This window comes from Penaeus vannamei, chromosome 3 (genome assembly GCF_042767895.1).
Source record: "Penaeus vannamei isolate JL-2024 chromosome 3, ASM4276789v1, whole genome shotgun sequence".
Lineage (NCBI taxonomy): Eukaryota > Metazoa > Arthropoda > Malacostraca > Decapoda > Penaeidae > Penaeus > Penaeus vannamei.
The window spans coordinates 682,549-704,489 of NC_091551.1; the positions used below are offsets into that span (position 1 = coordinate 682,549).

The following is a 21,941-nucleotide window of genomic DNA, read 5'->3' on the forward strand; positions in this document are numbered from 1 at the left end:
AATAGTATTCGCCTAAAATTCTATTCCTCTTCTCACAGCAAAAATTATAGAACAATCTTTTATCCCACAACAATAACAACTTTCAATTGACAGCTTCATAAAGGTATTCTTTCCTGATAAATTAGTAACTCCTGAGTAAATGGTTCTTCACTCAGTGAGAGGAGACTTACAGACAAGGGACACTGTGTGAGGTAGCAGATGGACCTCATGCAGCAGTACGGCACAGGGTAATGTCAAGTTCAAATCCACCCAACTCTCATCAGGATAGAAGTGGTACGACCAGGGTGCACTCTGAAAGGATAGAGGAACAATCACATCTCTTCACTCAGACTCAAAGGAAGACAACCTTCTTGGAAATCAAAAGAATTTACATTACAAAATTAAGTATAAACAGAAACTAATTCATTAATAAACAAACGCTTCTTTACAGGAATCAATTCAAATGCTATTCAGAAAACCAGGACTTGAAACAGACCTTAGTCCTCTGGAACAGCTGATTGGAGTCCACGAGGACGTTGGCAGGTCTTGCAGTCGGGTTGCTTGATGTTACAACAGCCAGTGGGGCAAAGTTGTACAGACCCTGGTTCTGTTCGACTGTCTCGTTGCGTTTGTTCGAGGGTGTGTTGTGTGTTGACGGCGGGAGAGGAGGAGCAAGATGGTTCATGACTGCAGTCACCAAGCCACCCCTTCCACCTCCCATCATCCCTACACTGCTCACTAGGTTTTCCCAAAGCATCTGCCAGACCAAACAGGGATTCCCAATCAATGCTTGTCTTTTGAATTTTCTCAAGAGTAAAAAACAAAAACATAAAATTACTGTCTTCAACATTACCACATTCAGTGAGTAACAAAATTGATGAAATAGAAGAAAATGCCATACCTTCATGCCCCCAAGAGCAGCAAACTTCTCGAGTATGGCTGGACAGTCCAGCACTCGCGTGAAGAAACAGAGAGCTGGTTCTGACAGTGAGGGGGGACTCCACCACCCACCTGCGTAAAAGGGAATCACATTGATGAAACAAATCTTCTCATGGACTCATCAAAAATCTCATTTTGATGCAAATTTCTCACTGTACCATTTCTTTCATCTACACACACAAACCTGGAGTAATGAATTCCACGACAGGTCTCAGAATGAGGTCTGGCGCTGTGGCCTTGGCATTGAGTGTGAGAAGGAGCTGGTAGAGGGCATCGGTCAGGGTCTCCCCTAGGCACAGCTTCTCCGAGACCTCTCCACTTACTGTGCCCAAGAGCATGGACACACTACTACCCTCACAAGCTGCCACCGACTTCAGAAGCAGCTGCATCGTCTCCCCATTTTGTAATACTGCAGAGGAGATTACCGAGGTGTGAGTTTTATATGGGAGGGTGTCTATGTTTGCGGAAAACTATTGGTTATCAATCATATTGGAAAATACAACTAAATTATGGACCTGAAGCAAGTATAGTTATCTTTGAGCAAACAAAAATATGTATACATATTTACTTCACTAACCTTTCAAACGACTATTTCTAATGAATCTTTCTACTCTGCCTTTGCCTTTCAAATAAGACATCAAGCTTTCATTTCAATCTCTTCATAAATTTAAAAGGATAACTTAGCCCATCCAAAACCAAGAACTGAAAGGAACAACAACGTACCTGTATCTGCCAAGCATGGAACACTGTTTGGGGCGGCATGTGAGCAAGTCTGGGGGGTATGCATGGCTTTGTGTTCATCGGTCTGGCTAGAACTGGCATCTGTGCGTTGCTGCTCTAATTTACTTGAGTCGGTAAGGGAACCCCCTGAGTTTTCCTGGGCTTCATAATTTGCCACTCCCACACGAACCTGGATATAAGAGTCAAATGATTATCTCTAACAGCGGTCAGCTGAAGGAAGGTGTGATGGTGATTTGATGTAAAACTATTAGAGAAAATACAAAAAGAGAATGATTAAACTTTCTTATCTATTGGTCTTATTTTCTTCAAACTCAAACACTTAAAATCTGAAGAATAACTCTTTTATGTTAACTCTCAAGTAAGCTTAAAAGAAATACATCTATAAGCCAATAAACATTCTAAATTACATTAATAACAAATATCTAAGTACTATATAATCACATGAACATCAAAAAGAACCTAAATGTAACAGAAAACATACAATATAAACCAAGAGCTAGTCATCTATACCTGAGCTGGATTGACAAGTGGTGTTTGTGCTAGTTTGCGAGACAGGTTGAGGAGCGAGCACAGGAGGGCCAGACGAGAAGGCGCTGGCCCCTGGCGTCCATCTGATCCAAGCACGGAGGCAAAAAGTCCACCTAACATGGTTGCATTCTGGTTGTTTGCCCCGTAGGTCATCCCTTCGCTCGAGACCAGGTGGCCGTGTACCAGAATCACTGTTGGGAGTGTTGGACATTTAGTAAAACTGCCATTCATGACATCAAAGTATTCATATGGTTTGATGGAAATAACTAAAAAAGGAAAGTCTTTCATTCCTAAACCTGAGACAATAAGCTATTTTTATGATGTAAAAAAGATAAACACAAGAACTGTTCTAAATACTACCATAAGATCAAGAAAAACAATTCACTGGCACCATGCCCTAACACTCACCTGTTGAACTGATTATAGTAAGAGGGACATGCATTCTGTCCAAGCCATCGTAATGCATGGACAGCAGCGTGCCCAGGAGACAGCACTGGGCATCAAGGGGTCCCATGGCGAGTGAGATGGCCCCCTGAGGCTCCAAGAGTCGAGCTACAAGACTTAGCAGGGCGTGTTTCAGGGTTGTGCCAGGCCCACTGGTCACGCTGATGACGTCACATCTCACACGAAGCCGGACAAGGAGGTCTTCTAGGAGTCCCGTAACTGTGCTCCCAACCTGAAAGGAGCGAAGGCCAATGTTAATATTGTCCTTAATAATCTAAATATTTCGAATGTATACATATAAAAAAATCATGTCTTTTGGAATTTTCCTCCACAACTTCCTTCTATAAATAAAGACACATTCTACATAAAATTTGCCAATAGGAGACATTCCTTAAGATGGTTATATGACATAGACACTCAAGTCATAGTGCAAATGATTTAGTTTAGAGAAGACGTTCAATTTGCATCACTCACCACATCACTTCGCATATCAGAGCCTGTAGCACATGATCCAGTCAAAAGCTTCTGAAGTGCTGGGACAAAGTTTGTGTCTGTCACAATATTCATTGACATTCCAGTCTGAAAATAAAATAACATCAAACGTTATTGAATTTTTGTTTTTCTCACTCAAAATCAACAACTAATTATCATCAAATATAACATATATTTAACATATTCCTAACAGCATACTAAATTCCATCCCCTTTTATTCGACCAATTCAAAATTAAACTGAATGAACTCTATAGGGGTTTCTATCAAAAAAATATCTATTTTTTCAAAGCCTCCTGAATGCTTGATAAAAAATAAAGTCACATTCTTACACATATTCTCAACATAATTTCCAAATTTCCCCAACTGAAACTGAATGCCCTCTAAAATCAAACCCATATCATCTTGACAAAAACCCACCAAACTTCAAAGACAAACTAAATTTACTCCAAACAAATTGCTTAAAAAGAGAGCGAGAGAGAAAAAAAATTCCCCAAATGCAATACTCACCAAGTCTACATGGTCGTACTGATCAGCGCTGGTAGGGTGTGGCGCCGTGGGTTCCTGTGGCGTATAGTTGCAGCAGAGTGTAAGCGTCTGCAGCACAAGACACCAACACCGCATGCTGACGCTTCCACTTCTGGATATATGCAATAATCACCTGGGTTATATAACTGTCGACTAAATGAGTAAGCACCTATACCAATATAACAAAGTAAGGAAGCTATTTTAAATAAGAACAAAACTGAATTTCTGGAGACAAGCAAATATTCCTTGTCAAACCTGTAAAATAAATAATCAAATAAATGTCTCCCATCTGAATTGTTCACCACCACACTTACCTGACAACTGCAGCCAAGAGTGCTGAGATGGCTCTTGGTGTTAGGTGCACAGTTGGGGCAACAGAGGGAGCGTACTTGCCCCCTGCAAGCTCCAAGTTGATGCTGAGCCACAACCCAAGCACTGATTCTACGTGGCTGCCGTCAAACTGAAGCAGTAACAAGGAAATGATGAAGTTAAACAGATAGATGGATGGATAGATATTTAGGAGTATAATGAAATATATATTTTCAAACACTTCTTTCATTTTATAATTCTCTCAGATCATTATCACTATCTGGATCAATTTTAATAACACAAATGTAATGCATAAGAACAATTCCTTTTCTAAATAGTGCAGATTGGTTCACAGTCCTCCAATGGATGTCAGAATTCATCCCAATAATTATCAAAATTTATCTAATGGCTAGTAACGCAGGCATTCACCATTAACTTCCCATCTACACCCATTCAGGATCTCAAGCACACCTCGGGGCAGCTAATCATTCATAGTTGGAGATCTTATACAAAAGTAAAAAAAAAAAGATTGTTTTTGCTTTACATTAGTTACCCATATGTAGTTCTGACACCAAACAATAATACTATTACTATTGGAGGAAGAAGAACTCCCTCCAACATACTGATGATGTAAAGCAATTCATGATACAGTGCCATCTATGTTTAATGGATTAAAATATAGTATCACTAAAAATCCCTATAAGGTATCAATAGCCAATACTTATATAATTTCTACAGAAACTGATCATATTTCTTGCCATGGTACTCGATGGGGATACACAGATCAACTTCCCCTCTAATCTTTTTACTTTCCTCCTATAACATTAAGAAGGAAGCAGAGGAAATTTAGAAGAATGTAAATAAAGACAAAGAAAGAAGAGAAAAAAACAGAGAGGTGGTACAAATCTGTAAACACACACGACAAGACTTCAGTACACGGACCACAGTTAACAAGAATAGCTGAGCAACACACCTGCATGGACAGATGTAGGAGAATCTTCTGGAACACATCAGTGAGGAGTTCCACGCTCCCTGTCAAGTCACCAGGGCCACAGACTTCAGTGTCGCCCCACATGCCGTTGTTCACCTGAAGTTAATCATTTTCATTCAGAGCCAAGATATAATCACATCAAAATAATTCATTCTTTACTTAAAAGGGTATTCTTAAGTTGAACTTGTGATGTGAAATATGTATGAAATATGTGCACTATAAAGAAGACAAACATCTCTCTTGTTAATCAAAATTACTGAAAATAACAGACACTATAGAAAGCAGACAACAGAAAACAAGAAAAAAGAAGAAGAAAAAAAATACCTTGAGTGGCGCAGTGACAGCTAGACTGAGCCTGGATGTGTGGACGGCAGCCATCATATGCAGCCTAAGCTCAGACAAGAGTGAAACTCCGGCCTCCAGCCTGGCATCGACAGCAGTGGAGTGGTCCATCCCAGGGTGAGAGCTGGCCAGGGGTCCCGCCACCAAGTCTCCGATGCGGGAGTCCTTGCCACTGCGGGATGACGATTGAGTGGGCAGTGGAGGTGGGTAGGGTGGGGGAAGACTAGGGAGAAAAGAAGATAGAAAAAAGAAAAAAAGAGAAAAAAAAAAGAAAAAAAAAAAAAAATACACAATCAGAATAGACATTTATTTTTTTTTACACTATACTTATCTCTTATCATGTAACTTGTAAAATGACCCACTGCCTTTACTTTAACATAATCTCAATAAACAACAAAGCACCCGCTCTGACAGCTTACTTTGACACTGCGAGTTCAAATGAGGTAATGCTGTTGTTCGAGGCCCCTCCAACAAAGGCTGGCATGTCTGCAAGGTACTCCCCAATCATGTCTTCACTCTCTGAGCTGTCTTCCAAGTCAAGGAAGGAATATTTTCCTGATGTGAGAAACATCATGGAATAATTAATACATGTATATCTTAATCTATCTGCCTGTTAACCACAATCAAAATTTGTATAACTATATCCATTTCATTTATACATCATAAATAACTAAGTAACCAATAACGACACAACCAGTCTGAACTACTCAAAATGGAGAATAAGGCCAACAAATACATCAAGAGTTTGACACCATTTCTCTTGATAACAATTCAGAAATTATCAGCCCATGCTTACCAGGTATGTCCTCTTCCTCCAGGGTAGTGTAGTGTGCTGTGGCCATGCCCACCACAGGGGGGCTAAGGGGCGTGGCTGACTGGTCTGCCTGGCAGTTCTGGGTGACCACGCACGCACCTCCTAATGGCGATGCACTGCTCTGGGGGGAGCCAGTGCCCCCTTCTCCAGCAGCTGACCCATTCACAGTCGGTGCCACTCCATTCCCTGTAGGCCCAGCAGGTCCTGAGGATCCCGATTGCCCAGCTGCAGCTCCTGATGGCCCTGCTACAGCAGCAGCAGCAGCTGAGGTAGTTCCTGATGTTGAAGGGATTGCTGCTGCAGCAGCTGCTGCTGCCCGTGCACCATCCATCGCGATGTCAAAGTTTTCTACTTCTTCCCTGTGTTGCTCTGTGTTCATGACTACACTGCCATATAAGCGCTCACCTGTGGGGCAACAAGCCAATAATATACAAATGATATATGATTCAACCCAAGTGCTATTTAGGAACTTTCACACTTCTCTAGCCAGAGAAACAAAATGAAAACATACCTTCAAGAATATCCTGCAGAAGGCAAGTAAGTGCATGAAGGGCCCAAGGAGCTCCCCAGGTGGTGTCAAGTGTGAGGGCATGACGCAACAGAGCCCCCAGTTGAGTACGAGTCACAATTTCCGTCAAGGCTGGACTTGGCCTTGTGACACTTACAAGACCTCCAATCACCTATAAAGGCATACAGTATTAATAACAAATCAATTTCTTAGAAAGGATTATGCGCTTAACCCATTCACGACAGTTTATTTTGAAGCTAAAAATAAAATATTCCGGGTGGCTACAAAATCGGCGTCCCCAGATTGTGTCCACCCGCTGGCCGCAGCCCGCTGCTGCGTCAGAGCACAATACAGTGCCACACTGGCTGGACACCCGGCAATGTTTATTTTTTCGGGTGTCTCGTATATGGGACACTCATCGTTAATGGGTTAATAATAGATAAAAAAGCTTTATCATTCCCTATATGAAGAAATAATTGTATGCAATTACATTAATGAAAAGATAAAAATAAAGCAAGCCATTAACATGTCCTCAAACTTAGTTATCTGCAAATCATAAAACTTAACCCATTGGCTATTCAACAACAATGTTATTCACTGGCCCCTTAAACTAATGCTCAGTACTTTATGTATCTTAAAACATAATAGTCATAGTTAAAGTGATAACCATAATGTTAACAACAAAAATATTTATAACAATAATAATAATAATGATAATAGTAGTAGTAATAACAATAACAATAATAATAATATATCCATAATAATACTAACAATGACAAATAAAGTAATAAGAACATCAATGATGGTAATGATGAAGACAATAAGATTAATAATAATAATTATAATAATAATAATAATAATAATAATAACAATAATAATAAAATAATAGCAATCATAACACAAATACTAATCATTAACATCACTATAACAAGAAAGGAAACCATTCCTTGCACCAATGCCCACCTTGCAAGTCAGGAGGAAGGAGTCCACACAGCAGGGGGAGCTGGAGTTCATGAGCAACTTAATGAGTCCGTGTGCCACTGACAGGGCATTGGCTCGGTCCAAGGGCATGAAGGCATCCTGCGGTGGCTCCCCATCGTCCTTGCGCGCCCCTCCTCCTCCACTCGACGAGGCAGAAGTCGTGCGAGAGTATCTTCTTACAATGGATCTCCGGATAGTGTCCAGCTTCTGGTAAATTTCGCCACTTAGTCCTGCTAGAACTTGCTGCACAGTAACAATATGGAATATCATATACCATGACCAAGTTACATGACACAAAATGCTTGAGCCCTGCATACCTGAACCTAAGATACAAAGCATGGTGTGCAGGTGTGTGAAACATTTAAATTTACGGTAATGAAGAGTTCTACAAGAGGGGGTGATCAAACGCTGAGGAGGGAATGGCTCCAAAAGAACCACAGTTTCCCATGCGTATTGACTTGCCACTCATGAAAGACAAACACACAAACAAAAAATCATATTACTCCAACACAGTTTTGAGAACAAACACCACACAACAAACCTGTACTTACGATATGGCCATCAAATTCGTTCTCTTCTTAATTCTAGATCTATCAATCACTGCAGACTCTTGCTCTATCCTCTACCCTAACAAAATCTTCTAAAACCACATCATATTTTAACTTCCCAATCTTGAAAATAAAATAATTCCAGAACTCCAGAGAAAGAATTTTTTTTTTTACTTCTACTATAGTAAGTACATGCAAGAACTCAACTTCTGTAATCCATGACATATGAATGGTTCATCACTCCAAAGTTAATCCAGACTACTTCTCATATTTCTCATAAGAAAAGGAAAAGAATGCAACACACTACAAGAACAAAACAAAGAGAGAAACAAATGAAAGGCACAAAATTCACAAGCAATTACCCCAGCCGTGACTTCTCCCAGGGACTTGGTAGCTGTCTCGAGATTCACCAGCTGCTGTTTTTGGTGGTAGACAAGGCGCTTGCGAAGACGGTCACGAGAGGCTCTAGGGGCACTGCGGCTAGCCTCCGAACCTCTCCGCTGCAGGCATGTCTCTGCTGTCAGCCAGGTCCAGCGCCCACCTGCAACAAAATGAAATCCTGTAACGACAGTTTACATTAATACAGATTGTAAGTGTGTCTGAGCAAAGAATAACAAAAAACAAAACAAATGTAATGTATCTAAAAACCAAATTCCAATGTTTTCTCTAAGAGGAGTCAAAATAAAACTTATTGATCAATTCATTTATATTCTATCAATACTATTTTAAGTACCCGTTGATGAAGTCAATAGGTGACTTTAAAAAGAAAAACAAGGAGAAAGGGGGAGAGAGAGGGAGTGGGGAGAGACATAGAGGGAGGGAGAGAGAGAGAGAGAGAGAGAGAGAGAGAGAGAGAGAGAGAGAGAGAGAGAGAGAGAGAGAGAGAGAGAGAGAGAGAGAGAGAGAGAGAGAGAGAGAGAGAGAGGGGGGGGGGGGGGGGTAGTGCATGACAAAGATCACACGAGAAAATAAGAGAGACAACACAAATGCTACTGAAAGAGAAAACAGACAATCATAAAACCACAACCCACCATTTTCTTTGCCTTTGTCACTGTCACTCTTGCGTGTGGGCGTGAGAGCATCCAGGCAGAGGGAGAGGTAGAGCAAGAGCCAGGAGATAAGATGTGTGTCCACCTGCGATGATGCAACTTGCCATGGCTGCCAGATGTTGTCCAGCCCTGCTGCTGATACAGGGACAGGACCATACTGTACCTGGCTAACACTGCTATGAAGCTGGGCTGACAGGACACGCAGGACTGCATCAATTACCTGGCTTCCGCGCCCACTCCCCACGCTCTTCTGTCCCAGGAAGGTGAGCAGGGCGAAGACTCTGGATGGAGTGGGAGAGAATAAAAAAATGTAATGTAATGTTTATGTGGTTGGCACTTTTATGAACTCTATGCTATCGGGTGCCATGGCTGTTGTGAACAAAGCAGCCATCAGCTGATTGGACAGAGCTTGTTTTTCTCCATTAGTAGCAGCACCATTTCGGTGGTTCAACTTTTAGGCAATGGTACCTAGAGTCAAGATAAACCTTCACATTTATTATTATTTTTTTTAATGATATCAAAATAAAAACTTTTATAATGTTGTCCGCAAATTACCAAACAACCGGGCACAAACAGGGGAAACTGTCAAAGTATGCCGACAACCCTGCGTCAATGTCCACTTGCCAAATCATTTTACCTGGGATTAATAGGTTAAGTAAGACAATCAATAAATAATGGAAAGAAAGAAGGAAAGTATAAAAGAAATACCTATACTTAGCTATCCATTCTAACCACATATCCTCTCTATATCTTCATACACCTATTCATAAATAACTATCTTTACTATCCAAAGATATAATTAACCAAAGCAAAAAGAGAGAGAGAGAGAGAAAAAAAAAAATCTATACTCTTCCTCTATACTCAATCACCTTATCACTAAATCAAAAACCCAAATACTCCACAATACCCACCTTGTGGCCGGGAAGTGCAGGGTGTTGCTAGAGGAGAAGAGGGTGATCATGGTGCTGGCCAAGAAGTCTCCCCACCAGGGTTGTCCAGCACACAGACGGGCCAGGAGCGAGGCAACTCCCACCTGCGCACCCTTTGGCCCTCGCACACACACTTGCTCCACAAGCACTCTTGCCTGCTCTGGTCCACACCATTCCATCAGATTGTGTGGGACCTATTACAGAAAAAATGTGACATCAGGGAACAAGTCATATATAAGTTTATATTAAGTTAAATATGTCTCTCAATTATTTCTGTTCTCTAAAGTATCATAAAATTCTGAAGACACATACCGACATGCTAGGTATTGGGAGGGACAATGTCAAAAGACAATTGAGCAGATACTGCATGAGAGTGGCCAGTTTGTCAGAGGCACAGTTTGCAGCTGTCACAAACTGTTGTTTGCTGTCTCGAGAAGCTGAGGAAGTAGGGGAAAACTGTCCAGCGATCCCCTCTCCACTGCCTCCCACTCTCTGCAGACGACGCATCACGGACACGACCAAGTTGAGGTGCTGCTGCTCCAGCATACATTCCTGGAAAAATCGTCATTTTGTGACTGCAATCTGTTGTGAAAATCTTAAGATATTCTATAAAGTACAACAAAAGGGTAATGATTGTGTCACAATATAACTAGTAGAATATACAGTAGAGCTGCATCATTAAAAAAAAAATTAACCTATGGATTATTACCACAAAACATACAGCATAGCACACCTGGTAAGCTTGTGTGATTTTTCTCTCCAAGTCAGCATCACGTGATCCGATGGAGGGGGGCTCTGAGAGACCCGAGGATGAATTGGGGCCCGTTGGTGCGGTGGGGCTCATGAGGAGAGGGTTCAGCAGAGACCTGAGCTTACTGCAGGCCAAACTGTAGCGGCATCCAATGTCCTCCACAACACTGCTCAAGACTGTCAGCTGCGTCTGGAAAGTCATTGTGGTTTTCCGGCTTGTAAAGGTAGGAGGAACTATATCTCTTCAGGTAAATAGGAAGGTAAACAATGCCAATGCTTTTGTTTACAACACAATCTTTCCCAAAACTTTCCTTACTGAGTACCAACCTGGGCTGATAATTTGTTGACAATACCAGGAGGTGGGAGACTCCCTTGCAGCTGCCAGGGGAGGATGAGTGTGTGCCCATAAAATGCGCCAACCGGTATTCTGCACTGCGATGAGGTATTCATGCCATATCTTCCCAATGTTGTTACCTGTTAAATCATTATAAAAAATTATCTATCCATGTCAAAAATATATGTATATATATACAATTTTCAGCAGTCTATCCAATCCCTCCTTTCACATGTGAATATGAAGCAAACATACATAATCAGGCCTTGCAATTTCTAAATATGTTCACACAACATGCACAATGGATAGCAACGGAGGACCATCAAGCCACAGCTTACCTTCAGATACCTGCAGAGTGGTGGTGGTTGCAAATCCGCAAGAATAAGAGGTCTCATTCCAATGTCTGAGGCCACAACCAACCTCTCACCATCCATCTCCTCTCCTGTCATCCAGATATCAATGCTGAGTGACACTAAATCACCACAAGCTGGGATCACCACGTCTGCAAAAGTCAAAGGATAATAGTCAGTTTTAAGGATTGCAACTTGAAAGATAATTTTTCTATATGTAAAGATTCATTGCAAATAGAAAAAAAAGAAAAGAAAAAAAAGGGAGGAACAAGAAAACATAGGAATATGCTGAAGGCAATCTGTTCTACAGAAATATCAATAAACATACATGCATACATACAAACACACATTTATATATGGACACACACATACATATATACACACATACATACATAAACAGACAGACAAACAGACACAGATACATAGATGCATAGATACATCCTAACAATACATACATATCTGTCCAAATTATGTACATTATACACCATAACATCATGCATGTCCATTTGCCTCAACATGACAAAATTCTTACCCCTGGAGAACAAACAGGACCCTCTCACCTGTGAGCAAAACTGGCGCTCCAAAATCGAGAACCACAAATCTCCGAGCCCCTGAGTGCATCCTCTCGATGACCAACATCTGCTGCGGTGGGAGCGAGAGCAGCTGCTGCCAGGGGGCTCCAAGTGACCCCTGGACAGCTGATGGAATTTTCTTCCCAGTGTTTGTACTCTCCTTGGCCTGTGGATGGGCCGCAGAGGGTGTCGATGACTTGCTTTCTAGGGAGCTGACATCTTCCTCGCTCTTCCTTTTGGTGTTGGATCCCTGTTGGCTGGATGGCTTGGAGTCGTCTTCGTCCTTTTCCAGCGAAGTCAACCCAAAGTCAATCTTGCCGGATACATCTGAGCCCACGTGCCCATTGCCAATGTACTGCACTGCAGTTGAGTCCATGACATCGTCGCACTCAGGGAGCAGGCATGAACTCACTCCATCGTGGTCTGGGGTGGTGTCTGAGCTGCGTGACGAGATGGTACTGGCCTCCTCCTTGGCGTCGTTGGCCTTGCCTTCGACATCTAGTGGAAGCAAAGGGTCTACTGCCTGTGAGTTTTCTGCTGCCACCACCTTGGCCAGTGTCTGTGTGCGCTGCTTGGCCTGAAAAGCAAGCAGACAGTGCGTGTATTGCCTCGGTTATCCAAACCAGACACTGAGAAGAAACCCCAGCTCAAGTGTTTCTTTCCTTCCTTCTTTCTTATCGCTTAATCTGTATTCACTTAACTGTGACACCATATTGAAAACATGGGCATAAAAATCAAAACACCGAATTCCAACCAGAAAACAAGCACAAGTATTCTACATCTCACAGGAAGAGAGCAAACAAAGAAAAATAAACAAATAAATGAATAAATAAATAATAATGATAATCATAATAATAAAAAGACAAAAAAATAAACAAAATAAAACCAGTAACGAAAGCTATCATCTCTACCTTTTGAAGGCAGTGTTTCATTGACGCTAACTGGTCACTGAGAGTCTGCAGCTTCTCTAGATAAGTTTTAGTGGCCTTCTTAGCTAGTCGAAGCTCGAGAGCCTGATTCTTTACAGCCATGTCTTCAACTGCCTTGTGGAGCTGCAAAACAGTTCACTGGGCTAAGCGTTTCGGTTCAAAGACCAACCACAAACACTACTTAATTACACACACAACAACAATCAATCAAATGTGATCACAAACTATATTATTTCTCATACTGATTCAATAAAAAAACTATAAAAGCACATTACAAAAAGCAAAAAGAAAAATGTAGCACTTAAATCCAGCTTGACTGTATTTGCTTCCGAGACATAATGTTCCCATAATAATAATAATAATAATGACACCAAAGTGAGTAAATGAATGAATGAATAAATCAATAATTTAAAATTCACAATAATGGTAATAATTACAACAAAGACATGATAATAACAATGACAATAATAATCAAAACTTTTATATGAAACAGAAAAAAAAAAAAAAAAAAAAAAAATAATAAAAATTGATGATTGATGATGATGATGATAACAATAACAACAATAACATTAATAATAATAACAATAATAATAACAATGATGATGATGATAATAATAATAATAATAATAATAATAATAATAATAATAATAATAATAATAATAACAATAATAAAAATAATAATAATTACAATAATAATATAAAGTTACAATAGCAATAACAATAACAATTGAAATCACAACAACAATGATGACAATGATAATGATTATAACAATAGTAATAATAATAATAATAATAATAATAACAACAACAACAAAAAGGGATAACGATGATATTAACAGTAATAATAACAGAAATATTAACAATAACAATAACAATAATAATAAAAAACAATAGTATAAAAAATAATAATGATGATGATAATAACAAGTACTACAACAGTAATAATAACAATATCAACATGAATAACAACAATAATGATAGCAATAATACCAATAATACCAATAAAAATCATAACAACAATAATAATTATAATAATAATAATATTATTATTAACAATAATAATAAAAATAATAATAATAATAACAATAATAATAGTAATAGTAATAGTAATACTAATATTAAAAATCATAATAACAATAATAATAATGATTATTATCATCATAAAAACAACAACAATAACAAAAGTAATAATAATAATAATAGCAATAATAAAAAAATAAAAAAATAACAATAATGAAAGTAATAATCAAAGTAATATCAATGATAATGTTAATGGTAAAAATAGTAAAGGTAATGGTGAAAGTGATAATAATAATAATGATAACAATAATAATAATAATAATAACAATAATAATAATAATAATAATAAAAAAAATAATAATAACAACAATAATAATCATAACAATAATGATGATGGTGATAGTGAAGGCGATAATAATAATAATAATAATAATAATAACAATAATAAATAATAATAATAATGGTAATGACAATAACAACAACAACAATAACAACAAAAATATTTTCATAAAAATAAGTGTTACAGCTTCAAAATGATTTAAATTGACATGTATCCTGACCTTTAACATTATCAAGCAGAAGAGATTAAATCATATCCTGTGAACACAATGAATTATGAACAGCAACAAAAAACACTATATATCAACTAATTAGCCTCATAGCTATAGCAGACAGGCAGTTTTTTGTGTAAATATAATGCAAGGTGATTAAAATAAGGTGATACAGTAATAACTACATCTACCAATAACAATGAAACAATAACCATTTAAATGATGAAGAATAGTGATAACTTAATAACACAAGATGCCTTCCCAAGTGCATAAGTAAACAAGACGTTAATACCTAGGCCTGTCTGTCTCGCAGGTTTACCCTATTTTTAAAAAATTTGAGGATTCTTTTTCATTTCTAATGCTATTATCCTTATTAGCCCCTTTGATCCTGGTAACATGACAACCACCTCATGAAAATATTGGGCTGGGTGGCATAAACATGATGTCAGGAGCAAAGGCCAGGGTGACTGAAAAGGCTTTCCATGAGTGCACAAACCTCTTGAAGGGTGATTAGACTCATTTGGTGTTTGGAAACGGACTTTTGCATCATTCCCATTGATAAACGATGAAATGGGATGTAATGTTTTTAAGCCATGACTGGAAGAGCGCTGGCTCCAGGGAGGATGCCATTTCCATTCTCAGCATCATAGTCTTGGCCGCCATGATCAGAGGTACAAGTTGCATTACAGAAAATTGAATATCATGAAAAAAATTAATAAGTGATAAATAACATGTTCAATATTTCTTTTTTTCTTGATCTGAGTCATTCATTACATGGAGTTATGATATGAAGTCTGTGTAAGGAAAACAGTCTATCACCCTCAAGATAAAGTAGATCAAAAGACAAATATAGACACTGGATAATGACAAAAAAAAAAAACTAAAAACATTTATGCAAAATAACTTCGCAAAGGAGAGGCACTGAGTCTTTTCACCGCAAATGAGTGTTCTTGTGCGCCCAGCTTATACAACATACACCGGGTAGAGTGGCCACTTATGTTAACCAATGCTTCCATTTTGGTCCATGTGATTGCCATGGCACAAGTATATCATCAATGGGATTATTAGCATTATAACATTACTAATAATACTAAAACCAATAAAATTTTAAAAATCAAAAAATTCAAGGAACAGGGTAAACAGGCGAGATCAGGAAGACCTAACAATCGACTCCTTAATAACGAAGAACAAGGGCAGCTATCCAAGTGTAAACAAAATAAGTAAATTAAATCACAGAGGACAATTCATGTATATGCTAACCCAGCATCAAGGGGTTAAAATAAGAAAGAACAAAGAACTGAAGTAACTATCAAATGAAAAAAAGTTTTCAATTGCAGATAAGCAAATGTGATTGTGAACTTACCATGGTGACAGACACATCGACTGCCTTGGCTGTGCCGCTGCTGGTGGAGGCTTCAACCTGGGAGAGGGCACTGGTGTCTAGGCCCCCAGGGATTGTGAACGGCTGCATCATGAAGGGACTGCCAGGGTGACCTGTACCTGACAGAGAAAAAGGACTCTTCTGTTTGCAGATCTCGAACAGGGAGGATGAAGGACACTAGTGGGGCGCGTACTTGCAAACTCACGACTGACCTCCCCCTCCTCTCACTGCTACAATTATTCTCTATCAGCTGGTATTTCCAACTGTTTGCTTTTGACTTTTTTCAAAATAGTACCTAATAAGGAGGAAGAGGAAGTTACCCCTATCTGCACAATGCTGATTTCTCCCTACCTATAAATCTATATGACATACTACATATATACACATTAACTTTCCCTCACCCACCTCCTCCTTGGCCTTTCCTCTCACCTTCCACCCTTAGCACGGTCACACACTCACCTGATGAGGCCCTTTCCATCTTGGTGCCATCGCTGGCCATGTGAAGTGTAAAGTGCAGTGGCTCAACTTCCAGAAGGCCACAGAGAGCACTGGTGTGTGTCAGCCCAAGGGATGCACTGCCCTGGGCTCCACCTCTGCCAAGGAGACCTCCAATGTCACTATCATCCCGCCCCATTACAGAGTATGGATAGCCGCCTGTGGTCCCAGGGCCATGGTTTTTGCAGGTTGTATACGAGGAGCTCGGCACACTTCCACCTGGACCTCCTTGAAGGCTAGAGCTTCCAAAGCTGATGTTATTATTGTTGTTGTTATTGTTATTACTTGTGCTGTGGCTGGGGCCTGAATGCCCAACATTGTTACCATTGATCTGTTGGGGAGGGAAGAGGAATGAATGCAAGATGATGATAAAGGTCAAGCAGTACTTTTTGACAAATAGCAAAAGAAATTCTACTACTGATCAAACCTTGTCTATTTTTCTTCAACATCATGAAAAGCCTTACTGTCTGCTTAGCGAGTAATGGAGGCTCAATGTCGAAGAGTTCCCTCTCAAAAGGCGTTCCATAGAGATTAAATTTTGTTTGTAATACTGCGTGTAATGGATCCACCTTCCCGCTGACAGCCTCCGAGACAGTAGACAACAGCTGAGTAACCTACAGAAGAAAAAAATGATTAACTAGAGTTACTCAAAAGAGAGAGTACTGTTCACATAAGATAAACCACTATTATTGTTCCCAAGAATAACAAGAACATAAAGAAAGAGAAATGAGGAGGAAGAAAAAACAAAAGACAATGAAATAAAAGAGGAACAAAAATAAAAGCAACTGAATATATATAAATGAATAAATAAACATCTCAACAAATACCAAAGGCAACCAACTCACCTTCCTGGCTGTGCCCCAAGGGTTGCACCACTTGACGTGATTCAGCAGTGTGAAGAACCAGTGGAGAGCCCCAGCACTCTGACACTGTAGGATGTGATCTAGCCATTCCAAGAGGGCCTCCAGCACTGCCCAGCCAAATACTGAACCTCCCTCCACGACACGCGACCCCCTGGTGGAAGACAGAACAAGACAAAAGTTTTACGATCATTACTTTTGTGATATGCAGTCTTACAAGGCCTTTTTAACCTTTTTTTTTTCTTTTAAGTCTATATTTGTAAGAATTAACTACATACAAAATATGCAGAATAAAATCAGAGTAAAATTTATCAACTAGCAGGGAAATTGGGAGAGTGGTATACATCTAAACTTCTAAAGAGTCAAATCAAACCCAACAAATTTTATAAATACACTACTCCACTAAAAGCTAATACACAACAAAGGAAATCAAATAATGCATCCTTCCTTTCATAGCAATAATCAAATAAAAGTTTAGGGAATACTGAAAATCAATTCTAAGAAGACAAGACAATAAAGAGTAATACAAAAATAATTTAAAAAATATGTATTCAAGGAAATAAACTCCCTTCACTTACTCCAAAGCAGTCACTATGATCTTGGCAGTTTTGTGTGCAATGCTACGGTCAGCAAGCAGGACACAGGAGCGCACTAATCCTGACAGATGCAGCTGCAGCAGTGTTATAATTCCAACACTTACGGTACGGTCATCGACTGTGGAGGGAAAGAAAATTGTGAAATGAATGATGGTGTTATCAATGGCAGTTATAAACAAGATAGAGATATAATTATATAAATAAGATGGAAAGAGAGAGAGACACACATACACACAAATATACATACACACACACAAAGGGGGGAGGGGGGGGGGGAGAGAGAGAGAGAGAGAGAGAGAGAGAGAGAGAGAGAGAGAGAGAGAGAGAGAGAGAGAGAGAGAGAGAGAGAGAGAGAGAGAGAGAGAGAGAGAGAGAGAGAGAGAGAGAGACTCTGCCTCAAAAAATAGGCCTGGACTCACTTGCTGCTGTATGTATTGACGTGATCCACAGCAGAAGGTCAAGGGCTCGGTGACGAACGTGGTCAGAAGAATTGTCGGAGATAACAGCCTCGATCAGGTTTTTGTGGAAAGCTTCATTTTCCACAATTGATAGTCTCTGCAACCTATATCAAAGAAAGAGCGTACATTTATCTATCATTCATATTGTACTGTAAATCATACAGGAAAATAGATAAATGTGAAAAAGGAATAACAAGAGAAGATATACATCCAACCTCAGAAAGCTTTTTCTGTCGTCTTTATTCAGAGAAATAATCAATTCATACCAATATCAAATATCAATCAAAAACAACAAATAAAAGAACATACCTGTCATGTAGAATGGTTGTCTTTGCACAGCATCTAACAGTAATGGAAAGCTCTTGGATAATATCACAGCCACGAACTAATTCAACACGCTTATTTGAGGAGGCAGCAAGGCGGTCCAAGAAGGTAGATGATTGTGGGGGCATGTATTGCGTCACTAGGTCTAGGTCACTGTTCTTCTGCAGGTCCTAAGTGGAAGGGAGGCCAATATATAATCCCATGTTTGGCATGTGCATATGCCGTGTAGGTGAGCTTCAATTTACAATAATAGCAATTGTATGTACAATATGACAGCTAGCCCATAACATTTGTAGGATCATTTGTAGACATTATTGAAATAGACAACAACTGTTGAAAAATAAATAACAGTAAGAGCTATGGAAAATGTAACTATAAAAATTATGTATAGCCAAGTGGTTTCCTGACCTGTTGCTGCTGCTGCTGTTGTTGCTGCAGCTTTGGCGGTAAAGCTTTGATGTGCACAAGGTACGTCCTGGTGCGGCAAGCCAGCAGACTGGGTGAGGTGAGGGTGACATTGGCTCCCTGGCCAGAGAGGTCCATGCATCGGTTGACTGTCACAGGACCACATAGGATTTCGGCGTTGTGGGTGAACTGGAACTCCTTTGTCAGAACTGGATTTTCTGGGTAATCTTCTGTGGGAGAAGAGAATGCGGTGGTATGTGTGAATGTAATGTACATCAGTTATCAATATAGAATAAAGAATTCTGATGAAAAAGAATTTTGTTAGGATTAAATTGTTTAACACAAATGTAGCAAACAAAAAAAGGCAAAATTTCCAGTCAATCTACAACCCATCTTATCTAAACCTAGAAATTAAGAATTATCAATGAAAACTAAAAACCCAAAACATAGAACTAAAGAAATTAATTACAACCCACATTGACCCCACCCCCCAAAAAAATAATCCTCTCATTAAAAACTCTTACAAACAAAATCTAATTGATTAGACACACCTAACACGTCATCAGGAATATTGGATGAGGAGGAGGCCTGAGTCTGCGAGGGGGAGCCACTGCTGGTGGCATTTGAGGAGGTACTGCCCTGCTGAGCGTTCTGACGTCGTGGAGTAGTCAGATTCTGCCGCAGTAAGGTCACCTGGAAATAAAAATTATCACTGTAATGTCCGCTTCAATTCCATATCAGGCTACATCCTCATTTAAGACAAACAAAAAAATCTAAAATTAATATAAATAAATTAATAAATAATAAATGCTTACCTGAAGAACTGGGAGTGGGTTAGGTGGTCCAGGGATAAAATTCAGCTTGAGATCAATGTGTCCCACCTGAACACCACCTGTGCCACCTGCCCCAGCTGGCAGAAGCAGCTCAAATAGATGCTCGTCCCATGTTGAGCTTTAGGGAAAGAAATGTTTTTTAAGTTCTCTATTCTACAAGGCATGTCACTAATAGATCAGGAAAATTACACTTTTTCTAAAGGTATAGAGTCTGGAATAATTCAAAACATCACTCTACATGCATGAAATGTGCATTCTGTTATATGCAATTAAAAGAACATTAACCACATTTCCCACCAGACATAAGGATAATCTAAGCAACTCACCTATCTGATTCCAGTCGCCAAGTACGAGTTGTATCCATGTCTTCCGCATGCTGCTGTAAGTGCTGGGGGTTTCGTCTCTGCTTCTGAGCTTGGATGATCTCAGACCAACAAGGAGGTACAGTTGCCACAAATCTGTCATAGGATAAAGATTTTCAGCCCATAAAAAAGTCTACAATTCATGGGATAATCAATCACCATTCATTTTTCTTTCCCTATGACATCCCTGAAATTCTTTTGAGCAGAAATATTCTAGTCTTCTCCATGAAAAGGGTAATAACAATAACCAATCTACTCACCTGGGACACCCTGTCTGGAACTGAATAAGCTCCACACACTTATCCAATACTTCCTCAGATATTCCCTGATTCACAAGGAGCTCACCAGCTATAATCAAACAAACAAACCCAAAACAAAATTAGTAAAATTATGTTTGAGGTCAGTTCTGCAAAACTGACCTTCCTAATAGTCTATGGCTGAAAAATGGATCTGCAAGTCATTTGTTGAGCCAATCTAGACAACATGATCAAAATAATCATTATAAAATGAGATATATCCCTTCAACCCACAAACGCCGGTATATTTTGAAACCGAAAATAAAAGATTCCAGGCCACTAGAAAATCGGCGTGTGGGACTGGCCTTGACTTTGGCCACTGCTGTGTCAGAGCGCAAGCCTCCATACAGCGTCACACTGGCAGGATGCCTGGCAATGTTTATTTTTTCGTGTGTCTCATATGTAGGCCACCCGTTATTAGTAGGCTAACTGGATACCAAATGCTGAGAGACTTACGCATAAGTTCAGGTTCCCGTGTGAGAGCCGGGGCGTTGTTTGAAGGTGTGGAGCTGGCTAGTGCGGAGGCCGAGGAGGTGCTGTCTGTTTCCTTGCCCAGTTCCGTCCCTCTCCGAAGTTGTACTAGGTTTACTCTGCCATCGTCACAGCTGACACAAAGTCTTTCTAAACCTAAAACAGTGATTGAAAAATTAGATATGATTTCAGTCTTAAATAGAGGACCTGTTTTCTTCCCTCTGTGCAAAATGTGTTAAGGAATTAGTATTGAAAAGGGGCTGAATTCTTCATTTTGATAAAATGCTTAAGGAATCACAGCAAAAATTGCAATGGAATTGTTAAGCCCTTAATTTGCATCCTATCATCTCTCTGAAAGATAAATAAATATACAGCCAAGTCTTTGGATATATATTAGAAAAAAAAATATATATATATACACACAACCAATACTGACCTTGTTGATTACTTGCGGATAAAACTGACAAAGCAATCCACAGACCTTTATGAAACTACTCTGGGAAACCTCAGAATTTCATTAGAAAAGAAGGGGCAGGAAATAAAATCTAAATGGAGAGGGGGGAAAAAATAAAAATAAAAACACCCAGATATAAATTGCCTTCCCCAAAACTCACTATTGCAATACACAGCGTTGTTGTACGGCTGGCCAGGGGGAGGCGCAAGGTGGTGGAGGAACTCGAGGTTGGAGAGGGACAGCAGTCTCAGTGAGCCGTCAACAGTGATGCAGGCAGCCATGCCCGACAGGCTGCTTTCGTTGTCACCATACTGTGAGCATGACAGAGCCATTAGCCATTAGCCATTAAGCGCGCACACACACACACACACACACACACA

The 21,941-nt window shown here is 39.6% G+C and overlaps 1 protein-coding gene across 8 annotated transcripts in view; it reads right to left on the minus strand.

The window, feature by feature from the left end:
* Positions 1-21,941, minus strand: part of Bruce (BIR repeat containing ubiquitin-conjugating enzyme) — a 62,768-nt gene that overhangs the window by 15,432 nt on the left and 25,395 nt on the right. For 2 of the 8 annotated variants that reach the window (XM_070139469.1, XM_070139459.1), the window contains exons 9-47: positions 21,722-21,872; positions 21,093-21,263; positions 20,601-20,688; positions 20,305-20,436; positions 19,961-20,096; positions 19,697-19,838; positions 19,149-19,375; positions 18,726-18,910; positions 18,378-18,520; positions 17,941-18,076; positions 17,348-17,516; positions 16,967-17,116; positions 16,467-16,833; positions 15,990-16,126; positions 13,038-13,178; positions 12,115-12,703; positions 11,543-11,706; positions 11,198-11,344; positions 10,854-11,060; positions 10,433-10,672; positions 10,103-10,314; positions 9,174-9,472; positions 8,505-8,701; positions 7,577-7,837; positions 6,617-6,785; positions 6,088-6,510; positions 5,711-5,846; positions 5,274-5,514; positions 4,932-5,045; positions 3,964-4,109; positions 3,632-3,761; positions 3,106-3,210; positions 2,596-2,863; positions 2,170-2,378; positions 1,642-1,828; positions 1,103-1,327; positions 881-990; positions 476-736; positions 171-291 (exon numbers count right to left, since the gene is read on the minus strand). In XM_070139469.1, the coding sequence (XP_069995570.1) occupies positions 171-291; positions 476-736; positions 881-990; positions 1,103-1,327; positions 1,642-1,828; positions 2,170-2,378; positions 2,596-2,863; positions 3,106-3,210; positions 3,632-3,761; positions 3,964-4,109; positions 4,932-5,045; positions 5,274-5,514; positions 5,711-5,846; positions 6,088-6,510; positions 6,617-6,785; positions 7,577-7,837; positions 8,505-8,701; positions 9,174-9,472; positions 10,103-10,314; positions 10,433-10,672; positions 10,854-11,060; positions 11,198-11,344; positions 11,543-11,706; positions 12,115-12,703; positions 13,038-13,178; positions 15,990-16,126; positions 16,467-16,833; positions 16,967-17,116; positions 17,348-17,516; positions 17,941-18,076; positions 18,378-18,520; positions 18,726-18,910; positions 19,149-19,375; positions 19,697-19,838; positions 19,961-20,096; positions 20,305-20,436; positions 20,601-20,688; positions 21,093-21,263; positions 21,722-21,872 (7,636 nt within the window). The remainder of the gene's footprint in view (positions 1-170; positions 292-475; positions 737-880; positions 991-1,102; positions 1,328-1,641; positions 1,829-2,169; positions 2,379-2,595; positions 2,864-3,105; positions 3,211-3,631; positions 3,762-3,963; positions 4,110-4,931; positions 5,046-5,273; positions 5,515-5,710; positions 5,847-6,087; positions 6,511-6,616; positions 6,786-7,576; positions 7,838-8,504; positions 8,702-9,173; positions 9,473-10,102; positions 10,315-10,432; positions 10,673-10,853; positions 11,061-11,197; positions 11,345-11,542; positions 11,707-12,114; positions 12,704-13,037; positions 13,179-15,989; positions 16,127-16,466; positions 16,834-16,966; positions 17,117-17,347; positions 17,517-17,940; positions 18,077-18,377; positions 18,521-18,725; positions 18,911-19,148; positions 19,376-19,696; positions 19,839-19,960; positions 20,097-20,304; positions 20,437-20,600; positions 20,689-21,092; positions 21,264-21,721; positions 21,873-21,941) is intronic. The other 6 variants (XM_070139487.1, XM_070139479.1, XM_070139494.1 and 3 more) reach the window with 6 other exon arrangements.